The sequence below is a fragment of the Vombatus ursinus genome, unplaced genomic scaffold (assembly GCF_900497805.2).
Source record: "Vombatus ursinus unplaced genomic scaffold, bare-nosed wombat genome assembly UNPS02014801.1, whole genome shotgun sequence".
In the NCBI taxonomy this organism is placed as follows: domain Eukaryota; kingdom Metazoa; phylum Chordata; class Mammalia; order Diprotodontia; family Vombatidae; genus Vombatus; species Vombatus ursinus.
This window is the reverse complement of record NW_020954579.1, coordinates 27,707,297-27,723,189: the sequence shown is the minus strand read 5'-3', so window position 1 is coordinate 27,723,189 and position 15,893 is coordinate 27,707,297. Positions and strand designations below refer to the sequence as shown.

The 15,893-nt window shown below is 35.5% G+C and overlaps 1 protein-coding gene across 1 annotated transcript in view; it reads right to left on the bottom strand.

The window, feature by feature from the left end:
• The window catches only part of BPTF (bromodomain PHD finger transcription factor), a 150,423-nt gene that overhangs the window by 80,796 nt on the left and 53,734 nt on the right, over nucleotides 1-15,893 (bottom strand). The window contains 4 exon segments of the mRNA XM_027873395.1: nucleotides 1,040-1,171; nucleotides 1,638-1,993; nucleotides 4,127-4,311; nucleotides 8,746-8,931. Coding sequence (XP_027729196.1) covers nucleotides 1,040-1,171; nucleotides 1,638-1,993; nucleotides 4,127-4,311; nucleotides 8,746-8,931 — 859 coding nt within the window.

Genomic DNA, 15,893 nt, shown 5'->3' with positions numbered 1-15,893 from the left:
CCCCATCCAGAGGCAAACAGGCCATTAGCCCCTTTAACATAAACCTGTCTTCCTTTCCAAAACCAAAGCCCATTTACATTTAGGGAAGTGTCTGGTGGCCACAGCCACTGCTATTTCAAAACAGAAAAGAAGATGTCCATATGTATGATTTTTGTGGGGAAAAAAAAAGCGCAAAACATGGAAGGAGAAATATATGTTATGTGTTATGTCACAGATCTCAGTTAGACTGGGGGGGGTCAGAGGTGATCTGATTTAATCTGTATCTGAGCAAGATTACCTTCTCTAAAATATCTAAATAAGTGGTGATCCAGTCAGTGAAGGCCTACAGTGACAGGATACCTCTTAAGGCAATTCCATTCTACTTTTGGAAAATTCTAATTTTTGGTAAGTTTTTCCTCACATGAAGTTTAAATTTGCTTCTCACCAACTTCTACCCATCATTCTTATTCCTGTCCTCTGGTACCAAGAAAAATAATAATTCCTCTTTCATATGACACAATGCTTGTTAAATGTAATATTGCACCTCCCCTTCCCTATCAGCCTTTCCAATGAGAGTTAAGCATGCTGATTTGGCAATCAAATTGTACATATGTTTTTGTATTATTTTTAGTCTTTAAATTTTTTAGAAAATAAATTTGGTTCAATAATATATCCAATTATAACAATTACACAAATAACACATTTAAAATCCCATACACATTTAAAATATATAAAAAATCTGAATATTTCATACCACAATAATTTAAACATTTAAAGAATGCAAAATGTTCTGGCTGTTACTGCTACTTCCTAAGTAAATTTAGATTAACAAACAATTTCTATGGAGAGAGGGGGTGAGTGGGTAGGGGGAATGTAAATCTGTTAATAATTTGTTGGTTTTAGGTAACTAGTATGATTTTAAGTAACAACATAAAAAAGAATGTATTTTACTTTATTTTTTTTCCCCTCTCAGTCATGTTAATTTCCACTACTGACTAATTAGGATTACACTAGAGAATAAATTACAATTCACATATCAGACAGGATTTCTTTCCCTTACCTGGTATGTCCTAAAGATTCTCGCCAGATTGGCAGCATGACAACTGGCTTAATGGCACATTCCAAAATGGCCAAAGCCAAAGCAAATTCTCTAGGTTTGCTACACATCTGAACTGCTTTGATCCAATTTGACCTACATTTTATAAAGAAGACAAACAGCTGCAATAAGTTGAAATTTTAAACAGTGTATTCATAATTTTATATAATAAGCATACCTCCATTTAAACATTCCGATTAAGCAGTGTAAAAATAGTCTTAATGGAATTTTCTGCTATGACATATTATCTAAAAATTACACTTTGTTGGCAAACAGACCCAATTAAAAACAGGGTAACATTTCTAAGTTCATTCACTAACTCAACAATCGCTGAAGATGGGGCTTCATAACCTTTTTGTGTGCCATGGACCCCTATGGAAGGCCATGGAATGTCTGTTGTCTACATTTCATAACTGAAGGAAATGTCAAATTTTAATCAGAGATTAGCAAAAATACAGATGTGACTTTTTTTTTTCCCAGTCCAAGTTTTAAAGATCCCCTGAAATCCATTTAGACTCCAGGCTCAGTATGGCAGCTGTCAGTTGACTTGAATCTCTGTTACCTGTGAGAGGCCCAATTGGGATGCAAGAATGGTGCTGGGATGTTGTTTTCCAGCTGGATGATGGTTAACCTCAGGGTGGATATGGTAAGTACTTTGGACCCATGTACAGAACCATTCCATTTGAACTCTCCCGCTGGAGTCAAGCAAAATTTATGTGAAAGATGCCTTCTCTTATCATGGTCCTCTCTGTGCTGGTGTTTGTTCAGTGCAAAAGAATTGGTGGTGTACTGATTGTGGTAGACACGATATTTCCCCTCTTGACCTAGCTTGAAAAAGTTGTTGATATTTCCTTTCATAATTATCTCCTTCTTGGTGCTCAATCGTGAAATTTCTCCTTGAGAGTTAACTACCAGGACCTACTCGAGGAAACAGATATATAAAAAGATTTTATTAAAGCATACAAAATATGCAAATTGATTTGACAAACTTTTTTTCCTTTCAATAACCTGTAGTCATCAATTCCAATCAAATATTAGGTAATAACCTATTTTAAATTAAATAAATTTAAATTAAGTAAATACATGTAAAACATGAATAATCACATGGCAAATTATGACTACATAAGAATAGCACTTCAAGCTATTAATGTGTACTTTAAGTCAGAGGCATCAAGCTGTCTAAGGAAATTTCTATTCAGTAAATACTACCAGTAATACTTTCTTGGTCTGCTACCTTACTATATCTACACCAAAGAATTACAAAATCTTAAGAGCTAGAAAGAACCGTGGAGGTCATTTAATACAAATTTTTCATTTTATAATAAAGAAACAAAGGCCCAGCGGACTAGGCTACTAACTTAGCTGGTTAGCAGTAGGGCTGGGCCTAGAATACAAGTCTCTTAACTCTTTAATCTGTGTACCTTCCAAGAGTTCACAGGTTTTAAGAATACTTTAGAGCAATCCCATGAAATTGCCACCTAGGAAGGATTTTTTAAAATGTGATAGATGCAGGTGTGGTGGCTGAGCCTGAGTGGCTGAGGCAGGTGGATCACCTAATTCCAAGAGTTGTAAGCTGTAGTAGGGCTAAAGCTAATCAGGTGTCTGCACTAATTCCACCACCAATATGGTAAGCCCCAGGAGCAGGGAATACCACTAGGCTGCTTAAGGATGAGTAAACCCACTAAAGTCAGAAATGGAGCAGGTTAATGCTTCTGTGCTCATTAGCAGTTGGGTTGGGCTGTGAGCGAGTGCTGCACTTCTAGCCTGGGTGATATACAGAAATGAATCTCAAAAAAGAAAACAACTACACACACCTCTATACACACACACACAGACACACAGACACGCATATGTGTGTGAGTATGTATGTGTGTGTATACATATGTATATCTTGCTACAAAATTTGGCTGTGATGACTTCTAGTCCCCGAGCAGCTGGGAGTCACAAGTCTTTATCAAAGAAGATCTTACTGCACCCTCTAAGCAGAAAATCCTTGCTCTTAATGCTATGCTGACATCATAGAATGTCATAGCATACACTACTCCAGTGGCATGCTGGTAAATATTTAATCACTATCTCTCAAAAAACAAAAAAAAATGTGACACACTTTTAAATTTAACCTGCATTATTAACATTTTCTCCATCCCTTTAAGTCTAAACAATGAACAAAACAAAAAACCCAAGCCTTGATTTATAGCATTTTCTGATTTTTGAGGTGTAAATACTCACACTCAAAATTTAACAATTGGCTTTAATTCCAGTTAAAGCTGCACCAAGCATACCCTTGCCCTATTCTCCAACTGTATCTAAGCTACTATGCTGTCAATTCCCTCCATTGCTTCTGAAAGACTAGTATCTCCCATCCTCTACCCATGTGGATCAGAATCCTTAATGGTTCGGCCATAATTCATCTCCCCTGAAAGAAGCACATTATTTCAGTTTTTCAGGTGCCACACTAAAGGCCTTATTGTATGAAAAATCTAGGGCTGATTATGTTTAACATATGAAGGTTTCTGAACATCATTACCATCCCAACCTGTTACATTGATGTTTTATGGCAACTTAAGTCATGAAAAAACCAAAGTAAATTCTAAACCATAAACATTTTAAAAGTGGGAGCTCTTATGCTGAATGAGGTTATGAAAAATTAAACTGATTTGTAAGTGGGATAGAATAAGGATAGAATAGGGACAGGGACCAGAACTGTATTTTCATTGAACTATGGAAGCTGGAAGGAAGGAAACCCTTCTCCACAACTTTCTGTCACATGGGCAGTACGTGCCAAAAGAAGGGACTTGAACCCAGGTCTTTCTGGTTTCAAAGTTAGCTCTCTATCCATCTTGCCACACTGCCTCTTGCGTACAACAAGCCTTACTATAAATAGCACTTTTAATTTCATAGAAACCAAATCTACTTAAAGGTGGAAAAAGCAATTCAACAGCAAATTCCCACAATCTATAGAGAATTTTATTATCCTTCCATTTTTTTAAAATGATAGCATAATGAGAATTACTTTAAATTATAAAAATAATGTTTTAAAAAGATACATACCTCTCTGCCTTCCTTAAATAATTTATTTGCCTCATGTGCTGCTGCAGCAACCTGTTGGCTCTTTAGTTGACTCAGCTTGCTGTCTGGATTTCGTAATCTTGTGACCATCCGTGTTGAACCAGGTGTACCTTTCCCTGTTCCAGGGGAATCACTTCTTTCTCCATTAGACTTCTCTGATTTGAAATCTGATAACAAAAAGTTAAGTAACTACATTTGGTAAAAAGCAAAAGGTGATTGATATCATATTTAATATAGTAAAACCTCACCTGTCTGGCACCCAACTAAGAATAAGAAAGCAAGTAAAAAAGAAAAGTAGCCAAGAGAGGGCACCAAGTCCATGCACAAAAGTTCAGGCAATTTACTCATAGGCAAGACCCTTTATCAAAGGCTCTTATTTGGGGGGGGGGGGGGGCTAGGCAGTAGGGTTAAGTGACTTGCCCAGGGTCACACAGCTAGTAAGTGTTATGTGTCTGAGGCCACTTGATCTCAGGTCCTCCTGAATCCAGGGTCTGTGCTCTATCCACTGCACCACCTAACTGCCCTGAAGGCTCTTATTCTACACACAATACTAAGAAGCCTGAAGACCTGGTTTCCAAGCTGAATGCAGACTAGAAATACCAATTAGAAAAAGGAGCAGGGGGAAGGTATATTTTGAGCAAGCACAACTACAGAAGTAAGAAGTGGCAGCTCCAATTGAGGAATACACAGGAAAATCTATAAAGAAGAGGTAAGAGATGGCAGAGTAGGAGACAGCAGCACACTGCCAGCGTTCCTCACAATTTTTCCAAAAAGATGTAGAAAAATGCACCAGACCAAGTCCTGACTGAGAAATCCAAGAAAAAAATTAAATAAGTCATTTTCATAGGGCAGGTTTGAGACAGGCAGGTCTGTGGACACTGCCAAAGAATGGGTGGATAAAACAAAAAAGATCAAGCAATCAACAGATAACTTCATTAAAGATAACCACAACAATGAGACAATGATGACAACATACTAAAAGTTTTGGGATGCTGCCCAAGTAGGAGAAATTTTATATCTTTAACCCTTTGATCATCAAAGAGAGAGAAAAAAAATAATCAATGAATGGGGGGGGGGAATCTTTAGAAAACCAATAAATTAAAAAGCCACAGTTAAATACCAAAATTAAAGTTCTTAAAAATCAGAGATTTTTAAAAATGGAAAAAAAAATGTTGAATAATTTGATTTTTAAAAGGTAAACAAAATTACTAGTATCAAAAAATGCAAAAGGTAAATTCATAACACATGAAGAAACAAAGGAAATTAATACTATTTTACTTGATAACATATTTTATATATGTAATATATATTTTATAATACTATTTAAAACTATTTTGCCCAATTATATGCCAATAGAATCAATGATATAAATTAAATGGATAAATTCTTACAAAGATATAAAATGCCTAGAATAATAGAATGAGAAACTGAAGAGAACACAAATAACCCAACATTAGGGTGAAAAAACTGAACAAGCCATTACTGACCTCCCAAAGAAAAAAACTTTAGAACTAGATGGAGTTGTAAACAAATTCTACAAAAAAAAAAAAACTTAAAGAAAAATTAATTCCAGTATTACATAAGCTGTTTGAAAAAACAGGAAAAGAAAAAACCAACCAAATTTCTTCTATGATATAAATATGGTCTTGATACCTAATCCAGAGAGAGTCAAAACAGAAAGAAAACTACAAATCAATACTGCTAATGAATACTGATGCAAAAATTTTAAATAAAATATTAGCAAAGAGGATAATGTAATGATATCACAAAGACTATATATACACTACAAGCAAGATGTTTTTATATCAGGAATACAGGATTGATTCAATATTAAGAATGCTATAAACATAATAGTATGTAGCAATAACAAGAACAACAAAGACACATGATTATTTTTAAAGATGCAGAAAAAAAGTTTTGGTAAAATAAAACACCTATTCCTGTTACAAACACTGGTAAGCATAAAAATAACAAGAATTTTTCATTAACATGATAAGTAGTATTTATCTAAAACCAAGAACTAGCATTATATATAATCGGGACCTTTCCAATTAAGATCAAGGGTAAATAAGGAATATTCATTATCACTACTAAATCTGATAGTGCTAGAAATGCTACATGTAGAGATAAGTCAAGAAAAATATACGCATGGTCAAAGAGGAAACAAAATTATTGCTTTTTATAGATGATAAAATGATTTAATTCAGAGGGCTCTAGAAAGTCAACTAAAAATTAATTGAAACAATTAACTTCAGCAAGGCTGCAGGATATATGCTGAACCCATATAAATCATTAGCATTTGTGCGCATTACCAACAAAAACCAGTAGAAAGAGACAGAAAGAGAAATTCTATTTAAATGACTACAGCATGTATAAAGCGTCTCTGCCACATACAGAAACTATATGAATAAATACAACCACAAAACACTCTATAAAAATAAAGTCAGATCTAAATAATTGTAGTGTATTATTTTCTCATGGTTAGGCCAAGCCAATATAAATTACAATACTATCTAAATTAATTTATTATTCAGTGCTAAACCAATAAAACTACTAAAGATTTACTTTATAGAGCTGGGGGGGAAATCATCTGGAGAAATGAAAGGCCAAGAATCTCAAGGAAAAAAATGGAAAAAATGAGAAAAGGGGACTAAAAATATTAGATCTCAAATTACAAAAAGCAGTAATCATCAAAACTATTAGGTACTGATTAAGTGATAGAACAGTAAAACAAATAAGATATGCAATATATAGCAACAAATGAGAACAGTAGTTTAATGTTTGAAAAACTCAGATTGTAGCTACCGGGTTTTGTAAAAACTCACTATTCAAAAAAATTGCTGAGAAGAGCAGTCTGGAACAAATTTGGCATAGATCAGCATCTCACACTATAGCCCAAAATAAGCTCCAAATGGGTATACGACTTGGACATAAAGGGTTAACATCCTAAACCATTTTAGAGAAGCAAAGAAGAAATTATCTTTCAGAGCTATGGATAGGGGAAAAGAGTCCATGGTTAAACAATGGATAGAGAAGACCTTAAAACGTGAAATGGCAAATTTTGATTACATGAAATTTAAAATGTTTTACATAAAGAAAGCTAGCGTAGCTAAAATTAGAAAAGAATCAGGTAAATCAGAAAAATCTATGCAGTAAGTTTCTCTGACAAAGATCTCATTTCTAAGGAACTGACTCAAATTGATGAGAATAATAGCCATTCCTCAGTGGATAATTGGTCAAAGGACATGAACAAGCAGTTTTTGAAGAAAGAAATCCAAGCTATTAGCAGTCTTGTGAAAAAAAAAAATCCTAAGTTGCTAATAATTAGAGAAAGTCAAAATAAAGCAATTCTGAAGTTCTATCACATACTCACCATATCTTTAAAACCGACAAAAAAGAAAAATCAGAAATGCTGGAGGGGCTGTGGGAAAATAGGGCATTTTAATGGTGGAATTGTGAATTGCTAGAGCCATGCTGGAAAGCAATCTGGAACTACAAGCGAAAACTTAAACTGTGCATGATTTGACCGAGTAATTCTACTACCAGGTCTATACTTCAAAGATCAAAGAAAGATGAAAAGGACCCATTTGTAGAAAACTATTTATAGCCGCTCTATTTGTGCTGGCAAAGAACTGGAAATTAAAGGAGTGCTTGTTAATTGGGAAATGGTTGAACAAATTAAGGCATATGAATGTACTGAAATTGTCCTGAGTGAAATGATGAAGGAGATGGTTTCAGAAAAATCTGAGAATAGCTGAATTAGCTGATGCAGTGAAGTATGCAGAACCAGCACAATTTATATAACAAAAATACTGTAAAGACAAACAGATCTGAAAGATGTAAGAATTCTGATGAATGCAATAACCTAATCATAATTTAAAGCACTTATAAAGAAACATGGCACACATTTACTGGTACAAAGGTGATAGATTCAGGGTACGTAACAATACATAATTTTTGGACACGGCCAATGTAGGAATTTGTTTTGCTAAGCTATGTATGTTTGTTACAAAGTTTTTGTTTTTCCTCTCTAACATCGGAGAGAAGAGGGAGGTTTTCATTAACTGAAAAAAAAAATCTGAGTTTTTAAAAAGAACAGATAAGACAACTAAAAACAGGACAATCAACTGCATAGAAGGACAAAAAAACCCATAAACCTCAATAGGTCCTGAAGGAATCTTGGTATCAAAGTATAGTATAATAACAAATGATGCTAAAAACTATGAGCCTGAGTCATGAAGAGAAAAATTAAAAGTTATATTCTATAGGTGCTAACAAGATAAAAAAAGTATAATATATTTTAGAATAATTTCTACCCCTAAATACTTCATTTTTTAAATTGGGTTTAATGGGAGAAAGCCTTTGAATTATTTAGTAACCACAGTCAATTATTCTTTTCTTTTAAATCCTTATTTCCATACGTCAATTCTTCAGGTAGTTTCCAAATCTCTATAGCTGTCTCCAATTAACCCATCAATTAATTATTCCCCACATTCGAAGAAGGGAGAGCAATGCTATTAATGAGTATTTTGGACATAAATCAGGGTATATTGTTTTGTTCAATCTAAAGGTTTAGAATAAGTTTGTTAATATACTCTTACCTATTTCCTCTTGAACAGATAGAGGTGTATGAGATTCCCTTTCTCCATTTTCAGGATCGTCAGATGTTTTAGTGAAAGATTCATTCTGGGAAGAATTTAGTTCACTGCTGCTGTTGCTGTTTTCGGTATAAGGTGGGTTGGGGACAGTAGCAGTACTATTGCCATTATTCAACTTGGTAGATTCTTCTAAAAATAGAATAAATAATTTTCAGATTGCAGAATACAGCAATAGTAACACTCGGAAGATTCCCTTAAATTTCTTTTAGCATTCCCACTATAAGGAGATTAAGAAAAGATGATTAAATATGACATAAGTGCAGCATATGAAAAGAAACTCTAAAATGAATGATTAACTTAAAATGTTTGCCTAGAACTTTTAACTGCATACAAGGTTAGTTCACTGTAAAATTTTCCTCATAAATGAACAGGTACATGCAATATGAATGTAAAACAGAAAAACATTCATTTGTAAATAATTCTTATTTACAAAAACATGACCAACATTCAGAGAAGCAAGAGTGAATAAATCCCTAGAGAATGAATTTTGGGCCAATATAACAGTAATTACATGCTGGTTTCTTTGTGAAAGATTATACTAACACTTCCAGGATATTATGAGTCACTCTATTTGTTAGTTTGCAGCTTGTTAGTAATATTCTAAAAGTAAAATGATATTTTAAATCAGCATCACTGATTTAAATTGGAATGATTAAAAAAATACATATTATTTTTATTCTGCTTATTCTGCAGTATATGACAAAACATCCAACGAAACATTTTGAGATTTTAAAAAAAGTGACATTTATGCCACACAATATATAAAACGCACTGGGTTCCTCAAAAATGATTTAATTTAAATGCCAATACAATCCATTAAGTGCTAAAGAATTATTCTGACTTTTCAAAATTTTACTAATCTGCTATTATAGGACACACAAGTGCAAAGGTGGTTTCTGGATCACACTGATAATTCCACTGGTGAGGTAGTTTTTTTTGCCAGTGAAGATCAGCCCCTTCTTCTTCAGCATTCTACAAGCTCGGAAAGTTGTTTGAGGCACTGAGGGATTAAGTGACTTATCCAAGTTCACATAGTCACTATGTAGTCAGAGACAAAATTTTAATTTAGATCTTGAGTTCTGAGGCCAGCTCTCTTTAGCATGGGACACTGCCTTTCAAGTTTCTCTACCTGCATTTAATTCAGGATTATATGCATCTTTTTATGTCAAAGTATAGTTTCTCACCTACTAAAACTAATTAACACCTTGTTAAAATCATGCATACATTATTGGAATACATATTACTAGTAGAGGAAGTGTGGCATAGTAGACAGAGAGGAGTTTGAGGTTAGAAAGAATTGGGTTCAAGGTGAAATCCTGCCTCTAACACACACTGGCTACGTGACTAGTCAAATCACTGTGACCTCTCAGTGCTTTAGGCACTGTAAGACTGACTGTAAGTTGTATGGGAAGATACCAACCTGCATCAATCAATCAACAAGCATTAAATAAGTGCTTATGATATGCTAGTCACCATGCTAAGTACTGGGAATACAAGTAGTAAGAATGAAATAATACCTACTCACAATGAGCTTACATTCTAATGGGACAGACAAGAGTGTGTGTGTGTGTGTGTGTGTGTGTATACAGACATGCATACACACATACATATATAAATAAATGCACATGTATACATATAATACATAATCATGTTTATTCTGTGTCTACTATAGACACAGAATAAATATAAAACCAACACATGCAAATATATACAGGTTAAAACAAGGGAAGTTTGGGAGAGAAATCCCTAGCACATGAGGGGATGGGGCAGAGTCAGGAAAGGCTCCATGCAGTAGACAGTACTTGAATTGTCTCTTAAAAAAACAGAAGGACTTTTAATCTGTGGTAAGAAAAGCATACATCCTAGCTATGTGGAACAACCAGGGAAAGGCCCAGAGGCAGCAGATAGAGTACCATGGGAAGGACAGAGAAAAGTCTGTTTGCCTGGATCACAGTGTGCAATGGGGAGTCCTGGTCACTGAAGCTGAAGAGATAGGTTGAGGCCAGTATATATAGACTTTTAGAAGATAAATCAGAGTTTATATTTTATCCCAAAGACAACAGGAAGCCACTGGAGTTGGCATGACTCAGGAATCACATGGCCAGATGTGTGCCTAACGAAAATTTGTTTGGCCGTAGTCTGGCTAGAATGGGGAGAGATTTGAGACAGGGAGACCTATTAGGAGGCTGTTGCAATAATCAAGGCAAGAAATGAAGAGATGTTAATGACAAGAGTTGTCAACTGACTGGATATGTGGGGAGAGTGAGCATTCTATTCCAGTTACAAACCTGAGACACTTGGAAGGATGGTGGTGACTTTGAATAGAGATAGGGAAGTTGGGAAGAGGGGAGAGTTTAGGTTGAAAGATAATGAGTTCAGTTTTAGCCATGCTGAGCTTAAGATGTCTTTGGGACATCCAGTTTGAAACATCCAATCTGCCTATTGGTGATGTGGGATTTAATAAAGATCAAGGGAGAGATTGGGGCTTGATATATACAGATTGGAGAGTCACTGCCATAGAGATGACAGTTAAAACCATAGGAAGTGATGAGGTTTATCAAGAGAGTGTAGAGGGAGAAGGCCCAAGACAGAACTCTGGGAAACATTCAAAGTCAGGGATGATGAGCCAGCCAAGGGAAGTGAGGAATGACCAGAGAAACAAAAGAAGAACCAGTAGAGAGTCAAGTTATAAAGACATAACATTACTGCTAAATGCACTGTCACTGAAGTTCTTATATGTCTCCTTGGGACAGGCAATTTGGTGAACAATAAATGTGAGGTTATAAAGAGTGCTATATTGGGAATCAGAGACCTTAAGTTCAAATCTTTGCATTATATAGTACTACATATAAACATATAATACACACACACACACACACAAAATGTACTCTATCACTTAAAGCAGATCACATAAACTCTCCAGGCATCAGATTTCTCATCTGCAAAATAATCCGGACAGACTAGATGACCTCCTTTCAACATGAAAATTATAACTTTCTGATCATAAGACCTTGAGAACCAGGTCCAAATTCCATCCCCAACACTTAGGAGCTGCATGACCATAACATAACAGTCACTTAACATCTGAGTTTGTTTCTTTGTTTGAAAAGTAGGACAATAATGCCTGTAGTACTCAACTCACATGGCTGTTACAGGATTCAAGTGAAGTTAAGATATGTAAAGTGTTTTGCAAATCTTAAAGCCCTCATGATGTGCTCAACTTAATCTAAGCTTTTTAAAAAAATCCCATTTCCCTTGCTATTTAAAGAATGAAAGGCTGAGCATTTCTATCTAAATGTTCTTATATATCACTTTTATAGATGAAGTAATTTTTTAAATGTACAGAGGGCATTTCATGAACATCTAAGAATACTCAGGGGAAATTAGGTCAGTTTTATTATATCTTATCAGTACTCTCAAATCCCAGCTGAATTTGGAAGATCTATATGCTATAGTGTAACTAAAACCTGGAAAAACTGCATTTATTTTCATACTTTCTGGAAAATTAAACAAAACAAAGCTTTTGTTGCTATGCTTAAATATACATCCAAAAAAAAGTTTTTTGTCTAAAATCTAAAATCTAGCATCAATAGAACAATAGAGACTGAGGTTTGAGTTTTTTATCATTATAAAATAGAAGAAGCAGCCATAGCGTAGTGGGAAGGCTTCAGTTCCACTCTTGCTTCTTATCTATACTGGCTATATGATTTTGGGTAAGTCAATTAAATTCTCTGTGCTCTAGGCAACTCTATGAACAGACATGACAGAGAAGGTACCAACATGTACTGATGGAAGGAGATTCCCCATACTTGTGAAATCACAGGTCCAGTCCCTGACCCTATAAAACTGATGTCACACAGGTTAGTTCTATGTGGAGTTTGTTCATCACTCTGTATCTTAAGCCAAAAAATATTTTGAGCTTGAATGTAAGAAATATGAAACCCAAGTATTGGGCAATAGGGAATTAACCATCAAAATTCTATATGCCAACTTTCCCCTAGAACATCACCCTAGTATTCATTTTTAACTCCTATCTTTCAAGAAATGTATTGGTATTGGGGCAGCTAGGTGGCACCATGGATAGAGCACCAGCCCTGGAGTCAGGAGGACCTGAGTTCAAATCTGGGCTCAGACCAGACACTTGACACTTACTAACTGTGTGACCCTGGGTAAGTCACTTAACCCTAACTGCCTTGCCAAAAAAAAAAAAAAAATCTAGTCATCATTTGGTAGTCTGAAATCTGCTTTTCTTTCCAAAAGAGTTTTGGGGGCATGATTTCCCAATTCTTCCCTCAGGACAATAACTTGTAATAAATTATTAAATCCTAACAAATTAAGATTTTAAATGATAAGAAAAAATCCTACTTTAAGAAATCTATTTAAAGATTCAATTTTTTCTGAATTAATTATACCATTAAAAGATGCATCAGAAAATGTGCATATATAACCTTTATAAATGTTTATAAACTTTATAAATGTATAACCTTTATCAAATTACTTGCCTTCTCAATGATGGGGGAGGAAGGGCTGGAGAGGATTTGGAACTCAAAATTGTAAAAAAAAAAAAAAAAAAAGTTAAAAACTGTTTTTACATGTAACTTACATGTAAATAAAATGTTGAAATTTTCAAAACTGTATATAACAAGCACAAGGTTTTGGGAAGTGTCTGAATGATCTAAATATCAAATGTTGGAACCACTTCTTACTAGGAAATTTGTTACTTCCACCAATAGGAATCATCAACAACAACATTCTACACAAAAAATATCTAAGATCCTTGATGCTTTAAAAATGCTTCTAAGATGCCTGGTCTATAAAATTAGGTTCTGATATTTCTATTCTTAGAAAGAAACTTGTGTACCTTACAATGGATCTTCTTGGGCCCATTTTACCTGAAGATGATTAAAAAATACTATCCCATTCAAATTTGGTAAAAAGTTATTTATAATACAAAAGACTTCTTAAAGATAGAAGAGGAAAAGAACCATAGCTACATAATAATTTTTAATGCTATTAGAAGTTGTCTACTAGTGCTTAACGGTAACTCAACTTTTCCCTTTTCTAATACCAGATTCTTCTAATGGCCAAAGAAAGAAGACATACAGTATATTAAGTACCAAGATGTACCTAGAGAGTAACTGGCTTAGCACAAGAAATGCAATAGTGGAGAAATTTTAGAGCACAGGAGAATAATTAAGATAGATCATATAGACATACTGTGCATTCCTTAAAAAACAACAACAACAACTCATTTCCAATGGATACTATACCCAAGAACTTAAGAAAAAGTCAACAGAAACACCAATGTGAACAGGAAGGTAGCAGTAATTTGTCATGACCAGAACCAACTCTGCCCTATGCTTGCTATTACTGTAAGAAACTAAAACAAAATCTCACCCCCTTGTAATAACAGAGCCAGGTATGTGGGAGCAACCACTGACATCTGGTTTCTACCCTACACTATTAATGGATCCAGGATGGGGCAGTATTGGGCTCCAACACTGGCACCTTCCAGGGAGCGTATATGAAGGGCTCATCCCCTAGAATCTGGTGCTGCATGGAAGCACAACCCTACTTCACTAGGGTAAAAAAAAATAAACAAACTTTTTTAAGCCACTGACACAGACACCAGGCCTCATGTGGCCAAGGCCAAATCTAGGACCAGACACTAGGCTAAGTACATGTAAAGACCCAAGGACACGCACTTCTATGTTCTGAGTATGTCACTCCCCCAAAATCTTGGCATGAGGCTAAGGAATTGGCTTCAAGTCTGAGTTTGGTAATGTTTCTGATAGCTTGATCAAATCTTCAATATCCTATACACTTAAATCAATGTCTCTAGCTGGCTCCACCCCTCCCACATCCTGTCATTCCCACTGGTGTTTAGAAGAGAATAAGCATGCCATCATCACAGGACCCTGAAGGTTGGAGGGCCCCTGTTACCTGGTACTCCCCCTGATCTATGGCTAAGAAAAGCCACTTTTTAATCTCTCTCTTCAATCTCCCTGTGGTTCAGTGCTTAGGTGAAGATCCTCCTCTACTCCCATTATCCACTCTCATCACCATCCAGTATTGACCAACCCTTCCCTAGGCCCTCTCTTCCTTTGCCTTCTTTTTATTTTGCCCACTGAATCTTCCATTCAGTTATTAACAAACTCTCCTTTCATCCTAAATCTGAAGATACTGAATCCCTCAACCCTATCCAACCATTCTAGGACTGAGTTAATATTTATTCTCTTTTCTTTCTCTCTCTCCTTCTCTTACCTCTTGTCCCTCCCTCCCCCTCCCCTTTTCTCTTCAGAGCAGGTATTCTTACCATGAGGTGAAAGAACTTTTTGGGGGAGAGGAGACATGATAACTATTTCAACATAACTGGCTTTCATTTTTAATGCCATGTAGTTTATTTTACACATTTAAAAACATTATTCTAAGAAGAGGTCCACCGGCTTTGCCTGAATGCCAAACAGGTCCATGATATGAAAAAGACTTGACAATACCTGCTTTGAAATCTCTCTTTTGGTGACTATATTGATAAGCTTCTGTGTGTTTAATTGTCCAGCCTAGTTTCTCTCCTGAACTACAATATTCTACAATATCAAACCTACCTTTCTAATTTGAACTGGAAGTCCTGTAGACATCACAAACTCAACCAAGTACAGAAAACTCCTCATATTTCCTACTATGCACTCATTTTACAAACCCCCCCTATTTGTGTAGAGGGCACTATCATCCTTCTAGTTACCCAGGTTTAAAATCATATAGTCATCTTCAACTCCTGAAACTTCCATTTTATTTATTTTTTTTTGGCTAGGCAATGGGGTTAAGTGACTTGACCAGGGTCACACAGCTAGTAAGTGTTATGTGTCTGAGGCCAGATTTGAACTCAGGTCCTCCTGAATCCAGGGCTGATGCTCTATCCACTGTGCCACGTAGCTGCCCCTGAAACTTCTATTTTAAAGGAAGGACCAGGTCAGCCATGCTCATTCACTCTTTCTTTTCAGGGCGCTGCTGTTTTTTTTTGGACTACTTTCTCCATCACAACCCAACAGCGTTCTCATCCTGAAGGATCCCTCAGCCTCTATGCCCTTCCT